The sequence below is a fragment of the Camellia sinensis genome, chromosome 10 (assembly GCF_055761805.1).
Source record: "Camellia sinensis isolate YWXY chromosome 10, ASM5576180v1, whole genome shotgun sequence".
Classification (NCBI taxonomy): domain Eukaryota; kingdom Viridiplantae; phylum Streptophyta; class Magnoliopsida; order Ericales; family Theaceae; genus Camellia; species Camellia sinensis.
Window position 1 is genome coordinate 61,442,921 of NC_138970.1, and position 21,100 is coordinate 61,464,020.

General features: G+C 40.4%; 3 protein-coding genes across 3 annotated transcripts; all 3 read left to right on the forward strand.

Moving 5' to 3' along the window:
* The first annotated feature begins 10,347 nt into the window (after positions 1–10,347).
* On the forward strand, positions 10,348–13,940 carry LOC114267220 (uncharacterized). The gene has a single exon (XM_082891504.1). It carries the CDS (start codon positions 10,373–10,375, stop codon positions 11,270–11,272), a length of 900 nt encoding a protein of 299 aa, XP_082747630.1. The 5' UTR covers positions 10,348–10,372; the 3' UTR covers positions 11,273–13,940.
* Positions 11,303–14,056, forward strand: LOC114267221 (uncharacterized). The gene has a single exon (XM_082891503.1). It carries the CDS (start codon positions 11,303–11,305, stop codon positions 12,287–12,289), a length of 987 nt encoding a protein of 328 aa, XP_082747629.1. The 3' UTR covers positions 12,290–14,056.
* On the forward strand, positions 12,583–18,874 carry LOC145800426 (uncharacterized). Its single transcript, XM_082890099.1, has 3 exons — positions 12,583–12,627; positions 12,734–13,746; positions 18,104–18,874. Exons 1-2 carry the CDS (start codon positions 12,583–12,585, stop codon positions 13,586–13,588), a joined length of 900 nt encoding a protein of 299 aa, XP_082746225.1. The 3' UTR covers positions 13,589–13,746; positions 18,104–18,874.
* The last annotated feature ends 2,226 nt before the right edge of the window (positions 18,875–21,100 follow it).

Consider the following 21,100-nt stretch of genomic DNA (forward strand, 5'->3'; position numbering starts at 1 on the left):
CTTGACTTGTTATCAGTGTGGACAACCTGGGCACATGAAGAGGTTTTGCCCACAGTTGAGTGCCACTTCAGGAGCGTCTGGTTCTAGGCAGACGCAGGGTTTTCAGCCAGCTCAGTCTGTGCAGGCCTCGAGGGCCAATCCGGGAGCTTCGTCATCCCAGTCTGTGCAGCAGTCTTTTGCTCCGAGAGGTGAGCAGGTAGACCAGGGGCCTACGGGGCGCGTGTATGCTGTTACCGTGCAGGATTTAGTACCAGCTCCATCAGTAGTGAGAGGTACTTTTCTGTTTTGCAACTCGGTTGCTAATGTGTTGATAGACACGGGTGCATCTCATTCTTTTGTATCTGCTGCATTTGCATCTGTTTTGGAATTGGAGTTAGCACAGTTAGCATCTCCTATTTGTGTGGTATCTCCTTTGGGTGGTGAGTTGATCCTGAAACAGGGTGTTAGAGGATGTGATATAGAGGTCGCCGACTATAGGCTTCCTTTTCCGTTTGTTGTCATGCCCATGAAGGGTTTTGATGTTATTTTGGGTATGGACTGGTTATCGTCATACCGTGCTGTTATTGATTGCTACCGCCAGAGGGTTACATTGTGTACCTTGAGCGGGGAGTGGTTCCATTTCTTGGGAGACCGGGTTGGTAGTGTTTTGCCACCGGGGTATGATTCGCGAGGGCGAAGTGAGCTTAGTGGTTTACTTGCTAGCTTTGAGAGTAGCGAGTGTGTTGAGACTCGGATTGTGTTGCCGAGGGTGGTTTGTGAGTATTCGGATGTTTTTCCCGAAGAACTTGAGAGTTTGCCACCTCACCGGGAGATAGAATTCTCTATTGATTTAGTGCCGGGTACGGCGCCGATTTCTATGGCACCTTACCGTTTTGCTCCAGCAGAGTTGGTTGAGTTGAAAGTTCAGCTCCAGGAATTGCTAGATAAGGGCTTTGTTCGCCCTAGCGTTTCACCGTGGGGAGCGCCGGCCCTCTTTGTTAAAAAGAAAGATGGTGCCTTGAGATTGTGTATTGACTATCGGAAGTTGAATCGGGCTACGGTTAAGAATAAGTACCCTATGCCCCGTATAGATGATTTGTTTGACCAGTTGAAGGGTTCCCGTTGTTTCTCTAAGATAGACTTGAGATCGGGTTACCACCAGTTGAGGGTCAGGGATGAGGATATTCCGAAAACGGCATTCCGTACGCGGTATGGCCATTATGAGTTTCTGGTGATGCCATTTGGGCTTACCAATGCACCGGCAGTTTTTATGGACTTGATGAACCGGATTTTCCGGGAGTTCTTAGACCGATTTGTGGTTGTCTTCGTGGACGATATTCTTATCTATTCGTCTTCTGAGGAGGAGCACGAGGCACACTTGAGAGTGGTGCTTGAGTTACTTAGAGCCCATAGGCTGTATGCCAAGTTTGGGAAGTGTGAGTTCTGGCTGGGGGAAGTCAAATTCTTAGGCCACGTGGTATCCGGGGAAGGGGTGTCTGTGGATACATCCAAGGTTGAGGCAGTGCAAGATTGGGCACAGCCTAAGAGTGTGTTTGAGATCCGCAGTTTTCTGGGATTAGCTGGGTATTACCGTCGGTTTGTGAAAGATTTCTCCAGGTTAGCGTCACCGTTGACTAGACTGACTCGGAAGGGAGTCAAGTTTGTGTGGAGTGAGACTTGTGAAAGGTCATTCCAAGAGTTGAAAGTTAGATTGACCACCGCTCCGGTGTTGATTATTCCGGAGAGAGGGTTGGGTTATGCGGTTTATTGTGATGCCTCACGAGAGGGTTTGGGTTGTGTGTTGATGCAAGAGGGGAAAGTGGTAGCTTATGGCTCACGTCAGTTGAAAATACACGAGAAGAATTACCCCACACACGACCTAGAATTACCAGTTGTGATCTTTGCCTTGAAAATCTGGAGGCACTACCTTTATGGTGAGAGGTTCGAGGTATTCTCGGATCACAAGAGTTTGAAGTATCTGTTTACACAGAGAGACTTGAATTTGAGGCAGAGGAGGTGGATGGAGTTCATCGAAGACTATGATTTTGAATTACATTATCATCCGGGGAAGGCCAATGTTGTGGCCGATGCCCTTAGTAGGAAATCCATTAGTGATGTTGCTAGTATAGCCATCCGGGAATGGGAGATGTTGGAAGCACTTGGCGAGTTTGATTTGCTACTGGGCGAATCTGTCGAGGCTGCGGCCTTGTTTTCTGTTGTTGCGCAGCCTACACTTGTGATTAGAGTGTTAGAGGCACAGAGAGGTGACCTTGAGGTAGAATCCCTCCGAGAGAAGATCTCCAGTGGGAAAGTTGAGAAGGGTTTGACGGTGTATCCCGACCTGAGTGTGAGATACCAAGACCGTTTGTTTGTACCGGAGTCTTGCCGAGAGGAAGTACTCCGAGAGTTTCACCATTCGCGCCTTGCGGTGCATCCGGGAGGTACTAAGATGTATCAGGATTTGGGTCGCCAGTTTTGGTGGCGGGGTATGAAGAGAGATGTGGCTGTTTTCGTATCGAAGTGCCTTACTTGCCAGCAAGTGAAGGCCGAGCATCAGAGGCCAGCGGGTTTGTTGCAACCCTTGCCTATTGCCGAGTGGAAGTGGGAGCATATCACTATGGACTTCGTTGTAGGTCTTCCGAGGACTCAGCGGGGTAGTGATGCTATTTGGGTGGTTGTAGACCGGTTGACTAAGTCGGCGCATTTCATTCCTATGCGCGTGAGAGATTCGGTGGATCATCTCGCCGATTTGTATGTTCGGGACGTAATGAGATTGCACGGGGTCCCAGTGACGATTGTCTCAGATAGAGACCCTCGTTTTACTGCTAGGTTGTGGCAGAGTTTGCAGAGTGCCTTGGGCACTAAGTTGACCTTTAGTACGGCCTATCATCCTCAGACTGATGGACAGTCCGAGCGTACTATTCAGATCCTCGAGGATATGCTTCGGGGTTGTGTCCTGGACTTCAGTGGGACGTGGGAGAGGCACTTACCCTTGGTAGAGTTTGCCTACAACAACAGTTTTCAGTCTAGCATCGGTATGGCACCGTTTGAGGCCTTGTATGGCCGACCGTGTAGGTCTCCAGTTTGTTGGGCCGAGGTGGGTGATGCACCTTTGTTGGGTCCGGAGTTGGTTAGGGAGACGACGGAGAAAGTTGAGCTTATCCGTAGGAGGCTTGTTACAGCCCAGAGTCGGCAGAAATCTTATGCTGACCGTAGGAGGAGGCCTTTGGCGTTTGAGGTAGGTGATCATGTCTTTCTGAAAATATCACCTAGGCGAGGCCTGATGAGGTTTGGGAAGAGTGGGAAATTATCCCCTCGGTTTATTGGTCCTTTTGAGATCCTTGAGAAGATAGGTGAGGTTGCTTATCGGTTAGCCTTACCGCCGCAGTTGTCCGGAGTGCATGACGTGTTTCATGTGAGTATGCTTCGGAAGTATGAGCCAGATCCATCACATGTGCTGGATTGGAGCGATTTAGAGGTAGATGAAGATGCCTCGTATGAGGAGAGACCGGTTCGGGTCTTGGATAGGCGGGATCAGGTCCTGCGTGGCAAGACCATTCCTTTGGTGAAAGTCTTGTGGAAACATCACGGAGTGGAGGAAGCCACTTGGGAACGTGAGTTGGAAGTCCGTGAGAAATATCCGGACTTGTTTGTTGATGTGTGATCTTGTATTTAAATTTTACATTATGTTGAACTTAAGAGCTTTTATATATGTCTTAAGTTGTAAAACATTGAGAATGTTTTGATTATTGGAAGCATGTTTTGGAACTTGCCTCATAGGGTAGTTGGATGTAACACTATATATGTTGAATATATTGTTGACATTGGAAAGTTAGTGCATAATGTTGGTGCATGTTAATAATACATATGTTGTTTACACATTGTGATATGTCTCTAGATAAAGGGATGGGATGACCGGTAATGGGTCGAATTGTTGAATGTTAAAATGTAACATTGTTTAAAATGGAGGAAAACTTGTTTTTTGAAAACTTGTGTTTAATTTCGGGGACGAAATTCTTTAAGGGGGGGAGGTTATAGCGATCCCGGGTTTACCCTTGTTATACCGTGATCCGGACATGTGTCCGTGGATGTTGGTAGTTGTTTATTATCTTGTTTGCATCCTTTTTACTTAGTATTTGAGTTATAGGATGTGTTGGGCGGATTTGTTACAGGTTGGTTGAGTTTAGAAACCAAAACTAGTTGCCCAGATTTTTTGGCCTGTACGCTCGAGCGGGGATGTTGGCGCTCGAGCGGAGATTACACCCTTTCAGTATTTTCCTGTGCAGCGTTGTACGCTCGAGCGTAGGGTTGGGAGCTCGAGCGGAGGTCTGGTTCTGCAAAAGTGCTGAGCGAGTGCATTCTGCGCTCGAGCGGGAGGTCGGCCGCTCGAGCGTAAGTCTGTGAGTGGCCGCTCGAGCGGGGTGTTTTACGCTCGAGCGGGAGACTGGGTTAAAGTCCCGAATTTGTGCCTTTTCAAATCACTTTTTGCTTTCTCTTCTCTCTCTTACTTTTCCAAAAAGCCATTTTCAGAGCTTCTCACTCTAAATCGGCCCTTCTCTCTTAGATTTGATCTAGTAAGGATCGTTTACTCGCCTTTTGTCTTCACAAAAGTTGTGTTGATCGTCGAGAGCTTCCTTTTGATCTGAAAATTTCGAGGTTTGGAGCATTTTGGTTTTGGTCTTCATCTCCTCTGGGGCTCCGAATTTGAGGTAGGGATATCCTACTCCTCTCTATGGGTCTTGTCTTTAAATTTCGGTATTTTGAGATGTTGGGCTTGGTTTGGTAACTTTGTGAAAGTTTGGGGCTTTTGTGTAATTTTACAAAAGTTGGGGTTTTATTCATAATAAACCTAGATGCATGTTTGGCATGGAAAATGGAATTAATGTTGAATCATTGATGAAAATGGGACCTAAGGGTTGAAATGTTAATTATGGGGATTGACCTAATTACATTGTTTAATTAATTGGGATAATTAATTGAGAGGAATGAAGGAATGAAATGTTGATTGAATATCCATTGTGCATTTATTTTCTGTTTAGAAATAACTGCTTTGGGCTATCGGTGGAGGATAGTCGTGATTGTTGTAGACAATGCTTGATGATTAAGTAAACTGAAACTAATCAATGAAATGTGTCATGGAACTTGACGGTTGATAGAATACATTAATTGTGTGTATTGTGTGATTGTATATAGAACCAATGTGTTTATATACGTTATGTGTAGAGGAGGAGATAGGGGATGTACTCCGCGGTTTAGGGGAAGATAGGGGATGTACCTCTAAACCGGATAGGTATTGGGAGGAGATAGGGGATGAACTCCGTAGACAGAGCTCATATGCTTGTCTAGAGAAGTGAAGATAGAGCTCATATGCTTATCTGTTGTAGAATGTGGATACAGCTTGTATGCTTATCTGTGGATATTGTTGATATACATATCTGTTGTAGAATGTGGATACAGCTTGTATGCTTATCTGTGGATATTGTTGATATACATATCTGTTGTAGAATGTGGATACAGCTTGTATGCTTATCTGTGGATATTGATGATATACATATCTGTTGAGAATGTGGATATAGCTTTTATGCTTATCTGAATGTGAGACATAGTTTTTATACATATCTGTGGAAATGATAATAGAGCTAGCATGCTTATCAGTTGAAAAGGGGAAAAATGAAAGTAAACGGGACTTGTAAGTCGTCGACATAAATATGTAATTTATGTGATTGTATCAGTGTTGACCAACTATCAATTGCTAATGTTTTAGTCATTGTCCATGGTTGGTTTAGTGTATTTCTACTGGGCTGTGGCTCACCCTATATGGGAATATCATTTTCAGGTACAGGAAGCATGCCACCTCCAAGGACATAGCTGGGAGGCTAGAGGCGGACATGTTTTGTTGTTTTACTTTTGATGTATTACATGTAACTTCAAGCCAAGGGCTTAATGTGTATCGAGTTAGTACTCTTTGTTGTAACCAAGTGTTAACTTGGAAAGCTGTAAGCCCGTAGGGCATTTTGTTATGATGTTAACATGTAATACTTATGTAATGAGACGCTAATGGATAATAGAAGGTGGATTTGTTTATACGTCAACGCATGTCTTATTTGTTGGGTTTAATGTTATTATTTTGAGGGCGTTACAAATTCCAAGACCTCCAATCTCTCAGTGCTGGACAACGACGAACCGAGCAAAAAGAACTTATCCGGGTTCTTTTCATCTATTCTTTTCTCTACCAAGTCTTCCACCACTTTTTGATCAGCTGTTTTGCCGACATCTGCGAACAGTCCATTGCTCTCAAGTTCTTCCATCGAATAAACATATCCCTTGGCGGCGCGGCTGCCATTAACCGTGACGAAGCACTGCTTGGACATAATTTGGTCTCCAAAGACCTCTTCAATTATCCCAGCTTCGTTGGGGAATCGCATTACTTGATGGTAGGATGAAGCTACCGCTCGTATGGCATGCAGCCATGTTCTTCCCAAGATTATGTTGTAAGTGGAGGGGACCTTTAATACCCAAAATCCCACTTGTTTTGTCATGCTTCCTGCCTTGACTGGAAGGATAATCTTGCCAACTGGCCACTCTGGCCTTGAGTTGAATCCGATCAGGGGGGACACAGCTGGTGCCAAGTCTTTGTCCTTCAATTTCAATTGTTTGAAGGTGTCGTAGTACATTATCTCACACGAGCTACCTTGGTCTATCAGAATTCGTTTGACGTCGTAGTCCTTGATGCGGAGGGTGACGACCAGTGCATCGTTGTGAGGGAAATATATTCTTTCCAAGTCTTTGTCTAAAAAGACATGACGTTCTTGGCATCTGTTCTCCCCTTTTTGATGGTAGGTTGGGCACTTAGTACCTCCCTTAAGTGCTCAGCCTTCTTGATCGACCCTCTGAGCTCGCATACACGCTCAGGTTCGAATACTCCATGTATCACATTAATTACTCCTTGAGGTGGGGCGTCAATTGGCATTCCATTGGGGTTATTGTGGTCCTAGGGAGCTGGTTGCATCCCTCCTTCAATGTATTTATTCAGGTGACCAGCTGCCACCAACTCCTCCAGGTGCTGTCTCAATGGCATGCAATTTTCAGTACGGTGCCCCTTTTCTTTGTGGAAGGTGCATCGTGATCTTTCGTCGTAGTCTTTCTGTGCTTCTCCTAGCTTAGCTGGCCATCTGACGAAAGGTTCATCGCGTATTTCACTCAGAATCTGATAGATCGGTTTCTTGAATACCATGGTTATGGCAGTGCGGACTCTCAGCCATCTTTTATCCTTGTCCTCACCGTTGTCTCGCATGTCTCGTCCGTTTTTGTTCGGACGTTCTACCGTGTTGACCTTTGTCGCGGTCTTTTTATCTGGTACTGCGGTTGTGCCAGATTTTGTTTTGGCACGGGCGCCGTCCTCTTCCACCCTGATGTGCTGATGCACTCTTTCCATCAAGGCCTCCATGGTGAGGGGTGGTGTCATGGTGATTAAGTCCCTTAGTCTGTTCCCGACTGGAAGGCCTCTTTTGTACTGTGCAATAGCGAGATTGGTGGGGCAGTCCCCAATCTGATTGAATGTCTCCCAGTAGCGACTATTGTAGGATCTTAATGTCTCCTTTTCGCCCATGTCGATGGAGAGTAGTTGGTCAATCTCCACCGGGGTTTTGGTGTTTGTTCTGAACCTTGTGACGAACGCCTCCACCAATTGCGCCCAGGAGGCTATGCTGCCTTCTGGAAGTTTTTCGAACCAAGTCAAGCCTAGATCGCCAAGGCTTGACGGGAAGAGGATGCACATTAAAGCCTCGTTTCGTCGATACACCGCCATAACCTGGCAGAAGTGGCTTAGGTGAATGTAGGGGTCCGTCTTCCCCTCGTACGTAGTGAATTTGGGCTGAAGGAAGCCTGAAGGTAGGGGCGCGTTTTCAATTGCCGGAACGAACGGTGAGGTCTGCAGCCTCGCTAATGCTTTGTCCGTTGGTTCGTAGGCAGGGCGTGGTAATGGCATTCCAACCTCGACGCTTCCATGCGTCCTAGGAGCCAACCGCTGAAGGGCAGATACCCTGTGAGGGTTGCGCACCCTAGTATCCTCCTTCTATCGTGCGTTTTCTTCCAGCATGGTCTGCAAGTCGGATGACCTGGGCAACTCCGTTTGCCTAGATGATGTCTGGTGCGAGTGCGAGGGTCGGTAGGTACTTCCCTCAGTGTAAGACCTTAATGATCTCGTTCTCTCAGACCTGGAGTAACGAGTTCTGGAGGTTCTGGACTGAGTATCACCTGTCTTGAGGCTTCTACTCTCTGCTTGTGATGGTGTGGAATGCCTTCCACGATCTTCTGAGCGGCGGGGGGCGTCTTGTTTTTGCTCCCCTCTCCTGTCGCCACTCCTTTTCCCTTCATCTGGCGTTTCATAATCTCCATGTCCGCCGCCATCCGTCGTATTAATTCGTCCTGCTCCTTTACACGGTCCTCCAAAACTTGAGGATCAATCCTTCGCTTTTGTCTGTCAGGACTTTGTGAATGAGAGTGACAGGGGCTGTTAGTTCGCCTCCTCCCCCTTGCATCCCTCCTGGGATTTTGTCGTTGTGGCTCCAAGTCCGCCATGGGAGGGATAGAAGATAGGCCTTCGTGCCTTGCACCCCCCTCTGGTGTTTGTCCGTCGATGGCGGACTGCGGCAAATCTTCGTTGTGCGCCATTATTTTTAAAGAGGAAAAGCTTGATCAAGAGGTTTTGTTCTAGTCTGAAATTCCCATAGATGGCGCCAATTGTACGGGAAAGAAATAAATCTTCTCGTATAATCCTGTTGATCAAGTCTGCGCTCCTCCAAACGTCGTTGCTTTACTCCCTGAAAATACAAACGTGAGCTAGCCGGCGGGTGTGTGCCGGAAACCTCTCCGATGCCTAAGTCAGCAAAATAGACAAGTAGACAAAAGCTCTGTGTATTCAGGAATCAAAGTTGTGTTACCTCTCCATAGGTGATGTTTGCGAGCTTTTATAGGTTCCGTGTGGCACAATCCAAGTAGGACTCTTACTCCTCCATGTAGAGTCCTCCTAGGATTCATACTCCTGAAAGATAATGCTTATCCTTCAACACCCCCTCACTGTTTAAACCAAGTGAGATGGTTTTACCATGGTCGGACTCCAATGTGGCCGAGGTACGCATGGCTATGCTTAGCTGTAGAACAGACCGAGCTATCCTTAGTTCGGCTCGTCCTTTTACTGCCCTTACCTCAGTTTCTCCTGTACAAACCGTGGTAAGTCTAAACCGAGCTAACTTTTAGCAAGGTTCAGACCGAGTTAACCATACTGCGCCATAACCGATATAAGTTTTTAGTATGGTGACCAAGCTAACCTCCTTGGGACCGGAGTAACTTTAAGCCTCTTCAAGACCGGAGCAACTTTATGCCCTTTTTACTCAGCCCTTCGCACTGAGGCCCATAATGGCCCAGCTCGACCCAATTTTCATATAAATTACCCTCTCAATATCTATATAATAGAGAGAGAGAGAGAGAGAGAGAGAGAGAGAGAGAGAGAGAGAGATTACCTCTGTCAATTGGATCGGCTGATTTCTTTTCAGCAGCGAGATCTGAATCTTCTGTTACAAATCCAAAAAACTTAATTAGTTGTGGAAAGAGTTATATAATATGATAATCCAATCCACAAAACACACATACAGAGAGAGAGAGAGAGAAAGAAAGATTTTACTTTCGAGTATGGCAAGGGTTTTGGAGAGAGAGAGCTTCTCGTCTGGGATTGGGAACTTTTCTCATATGGTGCGGCCGTCGGATTAGCTTCCGATTCAACTTTCTTGTTTGTTGGGAATCATTGGTCACTGGGGACTCTGCTACTGCTACTCTTTCTCTTTCGCCTGTCGTTGAGGAGGAAGAGGGTGGATGAGATCGTTCTGTTAAAGCAGAAGAACAAAGAGTGAGAGAGAGATAAGAGGGACAGTGGCGAGAGAGAGAGAGAACGTGTAGAGAGAGAGAGAGTTGTAGAGACGTGTTGGGGCAGACGTGGAAGAGAGAGAGCAGAGAGGGTTTGAGCGGGAATCAAATTGATCTGCACCCTTAATATATTTTTAGGATTGATCTCAGCCATTCAAAAGAAATGTATTTATGAACCATTTTATATATTTTCAAAATCTGTTTTGCATTATTATATAGATATGATATTATTGTTTGGTTTAATTTTTAGAATATATTTTCTTGAAATATTTTTATAAAATTTGAAATTTAAAAGCATACATAAATTTCATATGATATTATATTTTTTTAAGGTAGAAATAATTTTTAAATTTTTTATAAAACTTATAATTTTTTTTAATTTTTTTTTTTTTTTTTTTTTTTTTTTTTTTTGAGAAAACCAATTCTATCAAACCAAAACCGAAAGAAGCAAGTATACATTTGCTTGAAGAAGATGTCAAGCAGAAGACGAAGAATTTCTACTTCTTCCATTATTGGACCAAGAATAACTTACTACAATCATTGGCTATTAAAAGGTACTTCCAAATCTCCATCTCCATCTCTACTTGTTCAAGTTAATCATCCCTCTTGTTTCTTATTTGTTCTAATTCGTTCTCTCTCTAACTCCACCAAAAACCCTACTTCTCCTCCTCAAGGACGCGAACCTAAACCTGAAGCCTTACCCAAACAACCATGCAATTTGGGTCCCAATCATCTTCATTCTGCTTTAATTTCCTTCAATCGCATGCTCCGAATGCGACCTTTGCCCCCAATTTCTCAATTCAACAAAGCTTTAGGCTCTATTTTGAAAATGGGTCATTACGCCATTGCTCTTTCTCTTATTCATAACACGTTGCAACAGTTCCAAGGCATTCAGGTCAATATCTGCACCTTCAACATTGCTATTAACTGTTACTGCCACCTTAATCGAATCGATTTTGGGTTGTCTCTTTTGGGTACCTTCTTCAAACGCGGCTATACACCCAATGTAATTACCTTCACAACTCTGATTAATGGACTTATTTTGCAAGATAAAACTCCTCAAGCTGTGGAGTTGTTTAAGAAATTAATGAGAAGTAGAGAAATTGAACCCAACGTGGTTATGTATGGAACCATTGTCAATGGGCTCTGCAGAACGGGGAACACTATCAGGGCTGTTAGTTTGCTTAGGATTATGGAAGAGGGAAGTTGTAAACCTAACGCCGTAGTGTATACCACGGTCATTGACAGTCTTTGCAAGGATAGAATGGTGGATGATGCTCTCAAACTCTTTTCTACAATGGATGAAAAGGGTATTTTCCCAAATGTTGTCACTTATACTTCTTTGATTCATGGCCTATGTAATTTTGGCTAGTGGAAGGAGGCTTCTGGATTGTTCAGAGAAATGTTGGATAGTGGTATTGCTCCAAATGTTCATATGTATAATGTGTTGCTGGATGCATGTACCAAGGAAGGGAAGATGAAAGAGGCAGAGGGGGTAATTGAAGTCATGATACAAAGAGGTGTGGATCCTGATGTAGTCACATACAGTAGTCTAATGGATGGATATTGTTTGCAAGGCGAAATGGATAAAGCAATCAGAGTGTTGAATACCATGGTGGAGAGGGGCCTTCACCCCAATGTTTTTAGCTATAACATTCTAATCAATGGATATTGCAAGAAAATGAAAATAGATAAGGCCATGCATCTCTTTCGAGAATTGCCTCGAAGGGGGTTAAAACCCGACAATGCAACTTTCAATGCTATGTTACGGGGTTTGTTTCAAATAGGTAGATGTGGAGTTGCTCAAAAACTTTTTAATGATATGCACGCTGCAAGCATAATTCCAAATTCTCAAACTTATGGTATCTTATTGGATGGGTTGTGCAAAAATGGGCATATTTCTAAAGCATTGTCATTATTCCACGTGATGGAAAGCTGCAGTTTACATCTTGATATTGTTGAGTACAATATTCTTATTGATGCATTCTGCAAGGATAAAAAGCTTGATACTGCAAGGGCCCTTTTCAATAACCTTTCTTCCAAGGGATTACAACCCAATGTTAAGACATACACTACGATGATACAAGGTTTTTGTGAAGAAGGCCTACTGCATGAAGCTAAAGAGTTGTTTGTTAAAATGGAACATAATGGTTGTTCGCCAAATAATGTCACTTACAACACTATTATCCGAGGATTTATTGGACAACAAAAGTTCTATGAGGCATTAATACTGGTTGAGGAAATGGTTCAAAGGGGTTTTTCAGCAGATGCATCCAATTCTTCCTTTGTCATAGATATAATCTCAACTAAAGGACAAGATCCTGCTCTCCAAGAAGTGATAAAGAAGTTCATGCCCAAATATAGTCATGGAATGCAAGAGATTGAGTAAAGACTGCGAAGGTAAAGCTACGTACATATTGTAATATATATTATTAGGTGAAGCTCCCTTTTTTTTTTCCTTTTGTTATATATTGACATGGGTTTATACTTCTTCTCCATCAATAATTTGGGACTTGTTGTTGCATGACTTTGCAATATTATTTTCACATGTTGTAGAATCTTGTAGACTGTTTGTTACCTCTCTCTCGGCAGTATTTTAATTCACATGTTACAATTCAAATAGATTCTTTTTCAGTCCCCTGAATTATGTACAAGTGGTCATTTCTTAGGGATTTAGGATAAATGACCGCCAGTGGTACTTTTGGAGATTTCTTTCTTAGGTATGTGGTCATCAACTAGTTCTCTAAAGGAGAATTTATGGTATTAGTAGGGTATTTTCCTAGATGTTGTCACTTATACTTCTTTGATTCATTGCCTATGTAATTTTGGCCAGTGGAAGGAGGCTACTGGAATGTTCAGAGAAATGTTGGATAATGGTATTGCTCTGGATGTTCATACGTATTGTGTGTTGCTGGATGCATGTACCAAGGAAGGGAAGATGAAAGAGGCAGAGGGGGTACTTGAAGTCATGATATACAGCGGTGTGGATCCTGATGTAGTCACATACAGTAGTCTAATGGATGGATATTGTTTGCAAGGCCAAATGGGTGAAGCAATCAGAGTGTTGAATACCATGGTGGAGAGGGGCCTTCACCCTAATGTTTATAGCTATACCATTCTAATCAATGGATATTGCAAGAAAATGAAAATTGATGAGGGCATGCATCTCTTTCGAGAATTGCCTCGAAGGAGGTTGAAACCTGACAATGGAACTTTCAGTGCTATGTTACGGGGTTTGTTTCAAACAGGTAGATGTGGAGCTGCTCAAGAACTTTTTAATGATATGCAAGCTGCAGGCATAATTCCAAATTCTCAAACTTATGCTATCATGTTGGATGGGCTGTGCAGAAACAAGAATATTTCCAAAGCATTGTCATTATTCCATATGATGGAAAGGAATGGTTTAGATCTTAATATTGTTATGTACAGTATTCTCATTGATGCATTTTGCAAGGATAAAAAACTTTATACTGCAAGGGCTCTTTTCAGTAACCTTTCTTCCAAGGGATTACAACTTGATGTTAAGACATACACTACGATGATACAAGGTTTTTGTGAAGAAGGCCTACCGCATGAAGCCAAAGAGTTGTTTGTTAAAATGGAGCAGAATGGTTGTTTGCCAAATGATGCCACTTACAACACTATTATCCGAGGATTTGTTGGACAACACAAGTGCTATGAGGCATGAATACTCGTTGAGGAAATGGTTCAAAGGGCTTTTTCAGGAAATGCATCCAACTTTCTGTTGATCGTAGATATACTCTCAACTAAAGGACAAGATCCTGCTCTCTAAGAAATGATAAAGAAGTTCATGCCCAAAGATAGTCATGGAATGCAAGATATTGAGTAAATTTCTTAACCTTTATGAACTATGCCAAATGTTATGTGTGTACCTAATCTTTCTCCTCCCAAACACACATTAATGTGTACTATTTGGGCCTCTTTTTTTTTTTTTTTTTTCTTAAGCTGTGAAGGTAAAACTACATTATACTAAATTGTGTAGCCTTTTATGCTCATAAAATGTCTGTTATTTGGTGAAACTCTTTTAAATATATGTATGGATGTTGCATCTTGCCTGTACCAGTATGTACTGCACTAATGAAAAATGCAGTACACTGACTGGTACGATATTAATGACATTGGTTGTGTTTTATTATGCCTTTTCTCTTACACTAGGATGAAATTATTGGTAAAAATTAATTTGTTTGGGACTGATCTATATTAGCTAGAAGATTGATCGTGGAATTGCTACTTGTGTAATTTCTACAGTGCTACATTAGTTGCTCTTTGCATTAAATAGAAGAAAGAGCCATTGTCTTGTTTCAGTAAATGACTCAAGGATACATAAAGCCTGCCTTCTACCAGGTTTTAAATTCTTTTTGCGCTGTGCAAATCAGAAAAACCAACTTGAGAAGTATTTGACCTAAATTACTTTAGTTCTATAACATGGATACATTTTTGCTAGTCACCATTTTCAAAGTTATATCTGTAATTCTTTTCATATATCACTCTTTTTTAATGGAATGCAGATTAAGATGGATTAAAATAACTTAGTGAACCCTTTTTGCTAGTGTATTTTTAAAATGATTTGTAGCTTGCTTGGTTAATTAGGCCATATTTTGATGTTACCAATAAAGGACTCTTTGGAAGGAAAGATTGGTTTGCAACTAAGGGGTTCTAGTAATGTTATATGGTACTATGATAAGATTCGGTTATATATAGCTTGAATTTATTAAGCTAAGTACAGATTTGGTATTTTACCTCTTGTTTTTCACAAAAGCTGTAAGGAGCTATACAATTTTCATTATGAGCTTTAATTCATTAAAATGAAGCAAATGCAATCTATGGGAAGAAGATAAAGTACAGACCCTGTTGATCAACCAAAGACAAGCTCTAAAAATCACTTCTTCCACTTAATTCTTCAATAGATAATTGTAATGTCCTTAAAATAGCCTACATTATATGTTGCACTAGAGAAAGAGGATAGGTTCAGGTATTTGTTTTCTTTTTGTGGTCCTGTAGGATGACAAATAATATTTACTACTTGTACAAGAACAGGACAAAATATATATATATATAAAGTAATGACATTTTGATTGTAGACATACTAGAGGCATATCTAATAATAAAATCACCTGTTGTTTTTTTTCTGTTTTTTTTTTTATTTTTATTTTTTTCCCAGTAGAGATTGTAACCAAGTTCTAGTCAATAATATTTGCCTAAACTGGTGTAGATTTTTGACGAATTTGTTATTGAAGTGAGACCTTGGCATGTTAAGCCAACTCAGCAGCCAAGTGTGCACTCCAGAAAACTGACTTTAATATGTTTTAGTTGGAATGATGCACAAAACTACCTGCCAACGGGAAAACTAACTTTAATATGTTTTATTGAATGCATACCATACTAATACAAAAAAGGTAAACAAACTGGCGGCGTATAATATTAACCACATTGGTTGGGCTTTATTATACCTTTTCTCTTATACTAGGATGAACTTAATAAATTGGTGAAAATTAAATGGTTAGAGAATGATCATCATGTTTATATGAAAAACCAAAGCTAAAATATTAACCACCAGAATGCTCATGGAATTATTCCTTGTGTAAATCCTCGAGTGTTGTAATATTAGTTGCTCTTTGCAAGAAATAGAAGACAGAGCCATTGCTTTGTTTCAGTAAATGACTCGAAGAGGCATAAAGCCTAGCTTTTGCCACCTTTAACACATGTGGCCATTTGAAAGGCTTATATGCATTTCTTCTCAATTCTCATGATCACTATATTTAGGAATAAGATACTTAGGATTTTTTAGGACAGCGTCAGATCCTATGAATCTGAAGGGGAGAGGCTTAAGCCCTTATATACACATGAGCTTATGCTTCTCTTTCATTATTCGGGACTTGTTGGTAACTCTCTTAGCAAAGTGCTACTCATATGTTTTGGATTCTTATGGGCTCGTTGCTACCTCTCTTAGCAGAATTGTAATTCACATGTTGCAGATTCTTGTAGATTCTTGTGCAGGGGACTGAAGTTCTGTATTAGTAGGCATTTCCTTGGGAATTTGAGACAAATGACCACTAGTAACGTCTGTAGACATTGCTTTATTAGTTCAATGTGCATCAAATAGTTCTCCAGATCTGATTCATTGCCCTTAAATGTTTCTGGAATATTAGCATGATGCGTTGGAGGAGACACAATTGCTGTACCAGTAAGTTGGATTGGTTACAATAGTGGTTGGTCATGAGGCTTTTGTTATACTAGCACAAAGCTTGATAGGTTTTACACTAAGTAGCATATACCTCTATACTAGCACTAGATCGATAGATGAGGTTGCCATCATTAGTCCCAGATGGAAAGAAAAAAAAAGGATTCATGACTAGATGAAGCAATTTAATAGTTGATAGTCTTGCCTGGAGTGGGTGAGACAACTATTGCCTTGTTAGGATGCCAGTTGTTTGCTTACATGATTGCCATTTAAATTTTTGGATTCTCCTCATTCACATTCCTTGGTGCTAGAATTACTCAATGGCAAGAGCAAAAATCTGATGAATTTACGACTGTTCCCGTTCTTCTAAAGAATTCATAAGCTGTGGTATTTCCATATCATTCTGTTGATATTTATTGACATTCTATGTATATTTTCTTGTGCTGATGACTGATGATTATTAGTTCATGTGGTGTTGCTGCTGTAATTGGAGGGCATGGATTGGTGGTTTATCAACTGCAGAAATATTGCATTATACTAGGAAGAAAATTTGCACATTTAGCTACAAATTCACCATCAGGGTTTAGTATTACATTAGGATGAACACATTGAAGGCACATTTGGCTTTTGAAAAAATTGGTCAAACTGAAATGGATATAGAAGGATAGTAATTTCAAATGATATTATATTTTTTGAAGGTAGAAATTTTTTTTTTAAAAATCAAACCAAAACCAAAAGAAGCAAGTATTCAGTTGCTACACAGTATTACTCTCTCTCTCTGCTTGCGGACACAGAGCTGAGCTTGAAGAAGATGTCAAGAAGAAGAATTTATGTTTCTTCCATTATTTTACCAAGAATAGCTTACAATAATTGGCTATTAGAAGGTACTTCGAAATCGAAATCTCCATCTCTACTTGTTAATCATCCCTCTTCTTTCTTATTTGTTCTGTTTCGTTCTCTCTCTGACACCACCAAAACCTACTTCTCCTTCTCAAGGAGGTGAACCTAAACCTAAAGCCTTACCCAAACAACCATGCAATTTGGGTTCCAATCATCTTCATTCTGCTTTAATTTCATTCAATTGCATGTTCCGAATGCGACCTTTACCCCCAATTTCTCAATTCAACAAAGCTTTAGGGCCTATTTTGAAATTGGGTCACTACACCACTGCTCTTTTTCTTATTCAGAACATGTTGCAACAGTTCCAAGGCATTCAGGTCAATATCTGCACCTTCAACATTGCTATTAACTGTTACCACTGCCTTAATCGAGTCGATTTTGGGTTGTCTCTTTTGGGTACCCTCTTCAAATGCGGTTATGCACCTGATGTAGCTACCTTCACAACTAAGGGGCACAACTAAGGGTTCTAGTAGTGCTATATGCTACTATGATAAGATTCGGTTATATATAGCTTGCATTTATTAAGCTAACTACAGATTAAGTAGTTCTCATATGACCCTTGGGGTGATTTTAATAGTTTTCTGGTATATATCCTTTTGCTATTGGGGCTGTTGAGTCTAAAAGATATTGATATGGAACTGTGACATAGCTAGAGTGGAAATGAATTATCAAGGCACAAGTACAAAAAAAGTGGCTAGTGGCTGCTCAAGTGTAGGAGGCCAACCTGTGGGCTAGTTGTGGCGCCATGGTGGATTATAAACGATATGCACCTTATGATCTCCGTAATCCTGGTTCTTTTGCATCGCTTTCAATTTGAACTATGTTATTAGTTGTAGGTGTAGAACACCAGATCTCATTTCCAGTATGTTCTAGAGATGGAAAATAAATAAATAAATAACCCTTTAGATATTGTTTGAATGTCTAGTCAAAGAAAAATGTGATCTTTATTAGCTTTGCGCTAGGTTCCTGTATGTTTATTTATCATTCTCCTCTAGGATATTGGCATGTTTTCAATGCAAATGCTCACTTGATGCTACTTGAAATATTGATGTAGCTACTGCTGGAAATATATATATATATATATATATGTATTTTGTGCAGGTAAGGACAGGTGAAGTTGATGTTCTTGGGTTGATGTTGATAAAAGCTTCGTGGCAACGTCTTGCAACTGCTCCGGTTTGTAAAGAAATAGGTGAATAAGGTTGGATACAGACTTAATTGACTATCAATCAGAGGGTGTGGAAGTATCCTACCCTTATGAACACACATCATATAGAGCGACTTTGAAGGGCTTGTGAAATATACTTGCCAACAAACTCAGCATGAAGTTGAATTATCACAGTGAATTATCAAGACTCAATTATTATTGAAGTGGCTATGCAACTGCAAGAGCCCAACCTGTTGACAATTTCTTAAATTGTGGGTTGTAGTGGCAAAACACAAGGCTGCAGAGGCTATTTGTCGCGAAGTGCAGGGCTGACAATCTTTCTGGATAGATTTGTCAACTGACTGATGCCCTTGGGATGGAATGCCTTTGGCTGGTTAACTTGATGACCAACCACTGCCCCAGCCAAGTCCATCCTATGAGGCCAAGGGTGGGGGGGCATTGAGGTCTGTTACTTGGTAGCTGGCACAGGAATTTGCCCTTTTGCTATCTCCAGTGGTTACGTGTTTAGCACCCTTTTTCAGCACATCAACTAATTTTTTTTTTTATATATATATATATATTTTTTAGTTTTTGAAAATTTCCACTAAAGTTTTATAAATAGCTAGATGTTGCTTAATAATTCATAGCTTCCATTATGATGTTGCTGACTGCTTATTATCAATTAAAAAACACATTTCCCTCTTGTTTGTGATGAAAGAGGTAAAGGAGCTATACAATCATGATTGTGAATATTCGTTAAATTTGAGGCAAATGTGATCTATGATGCTGATTTCTGTACCTTCAGTTTCACAGTCCTTTATTGATGGATGTTGAGCTGATACCCAGCTGTTCAACTAAGCACTTCAGAATAATTCTACTAGTAAATATTTCAATGCTGTGTGCTAGTGATAACAGTTGTCTGGATCTCTTAATTACAAGCGACACATGGTTCTTGACATTGGCTTTTGTGGTTCATGTATGCGAAAACTGTAGAATGATACTGATCTCTTGTGACCCAGGAACAGAAAAGGAGAGCCCGCTTTCATAATGTAGGTATTGATGTTTTGGAACCGCTGCACCAGTGGTATATCCAATAGTGTAACCCATCCATCAACTAAGTTGTTGCATGGTTGATTTCAATGAAGTGGGAAACCATCTGTCTGCTAAGAAGCTAAATGGTATCTGTGAGTTTTTTATACATCTGCATCCTTGTAATTTACACCAATTCTTCTTACTGGATGTGCAAAATTTTATCCGTTTATCTTCTTATATAACCAATAATAAAACTCAAAATATATATATATATATATATTTCATCTATTTGTTTAAAATTCTAAATCTATTTTTTTGAGACTATATTAAGAGGTCTTTTTTTTCTAGTTTTATCCATTTATCTTCTTATAACATTTGTGGTCTTAATTATCACAAATGTCATAACTAAATTTTTTTAATCACAACTAAAAAACACAAGTCATAAGTAAACACTACATAAGTTATAATTAAAATAATAATCACATATTTAATGGTTTAATATTAAAAATACTAAACTAACCATTCTATTAACGTCGTTAGTCACAAAGAGATTTGAATATTTAAAAAAAAAAAAAAATCAGTTTAATTATCAAAAATCTCAAGACAATGAATGTAATTTACCCTAAAAAAATAAGCATTATTACCAAAACCACTATATCTAAACTAACGCCATCTCCAACGGTGCATCAAATTGTGCATCAGATTTGAAATTTGATGAAAAAATCACTTTTTCTCCTTTCAATGGTTTCATCAAACTGTTATCAAATTGAGAACTAAGCAAAAATTTCACCAAACTGAGAATACGCTGGGTCTTTCACCAAAATACTATTCATTACGGTTTTAGTTTCACTACCGGCTGACCTACCGAATGACCAATTTTGCGCAACATGTTGTACAGATTTTACACTGAGAAGTTGACCACTCGTTCAACCTCGGGATCGACCCCCCGGATGACCTTCAAGCTTGAAAATTCAATTACAAAATTGTACAAATTTTGCTCTTTCCGGTCGACCAGCCGGTCGTCCCCCCGGACGCCCGGTAAGTTTTGATGAAAGGTACAGTACATTGGAGTGATTGATATCAGATTGAGCCAAAATGCCTTTTTTTTACTCAAATTTGGTGAAAAATTTGTTCAACCGTTGGAGATGTTCTAACACGATTTTAAGATATTAGATCATCTCTAATCTTACATCAAATGTTTCATCAAATTTAAATTTGATGAAAAATTAGTTAAAATAGTATTCCAACCGTTCATCAAATCAACATCAAATGAAGGGAGAGTTAAATTTTTTGTCAAATTAAGGAAACTTTTGACATTTTGTCAAAATTTGTAATTGGTTGTTGGATCGAGCGTCCCCTAGACAATTGGGTTTTCTTTATCTAAACATAAAATTTTACTCATGGTTTGAATGTTCTCCCGAATAATTGAGCTTGTTACTTAAATATATTATTAAAATGCACCGTATCAAATTAAATTTTTTTATTAAATTTTTATTCAAATTTAATAATTACTACTAATCGGTTCGCAAAGCCATTTTAAAGTTGCTCCACTAGTCTGTACTACTGTTTTCTCTGTTTCTCTCCACTCACACACACAGCTTGAAGAAGATGTCAAGAAGAAGAGTTTCTATTTCTTCCATTATTGGATGAAGAAAAAGAAGAAGAAGAATTGCTGATCATAATTGTCAAAAAGATACAATGTTTCCCTCTCTAATTAATCATCCCTTCTCATTCTTATTTGTTCTGTTTCGTTGTTCTCTCTCTACTACTACCCGAAATCCTAGTTCTCCGCTTGCTGATGCTGCTTTAATAACGAATCAACCTAAAACTTTACCAACATTCCGATGCTATGGTCTCCAAGACGCTGTAACTTCGTTCAATCGCATGATCCAAATGCGACCTTTGCTCCCCATTTCTCA

What these genes read in the sequence shown, in the direction of transcription:
- LOC114267221 (XM_082891503.1), top strand. Translation starts at nt 11,303, where the DNA reads ATGTTGGATAGTGGTATTGCTCCAAATGTTCATATGTATAATGTGTTG.
- LOC145800426 (XM_082890099.1), top strand. Translation starts at nt 12,583, where the DNA reads ATGACCGCCAGTGGTACTTTTGGAGATTTCTTTCTTAGGTATGTG. An exon ending in ATTTCTTTCTTAGGTATGTG is followed by an intron (nt 12,628 to 12,733) that starts GTCATCAACTAG and finishes AATTTTGGCCAG; the next exon opens with TGGAAGGAGGCTACTGGAAT.
- LOC114267220 (XM_082891504.1), top strand. Translation starts at nt 10,373, where the DNA reads ATGTCAAGCAGAAGACGAAGAATTTCTACTTCTTCCATTATTGGACCA.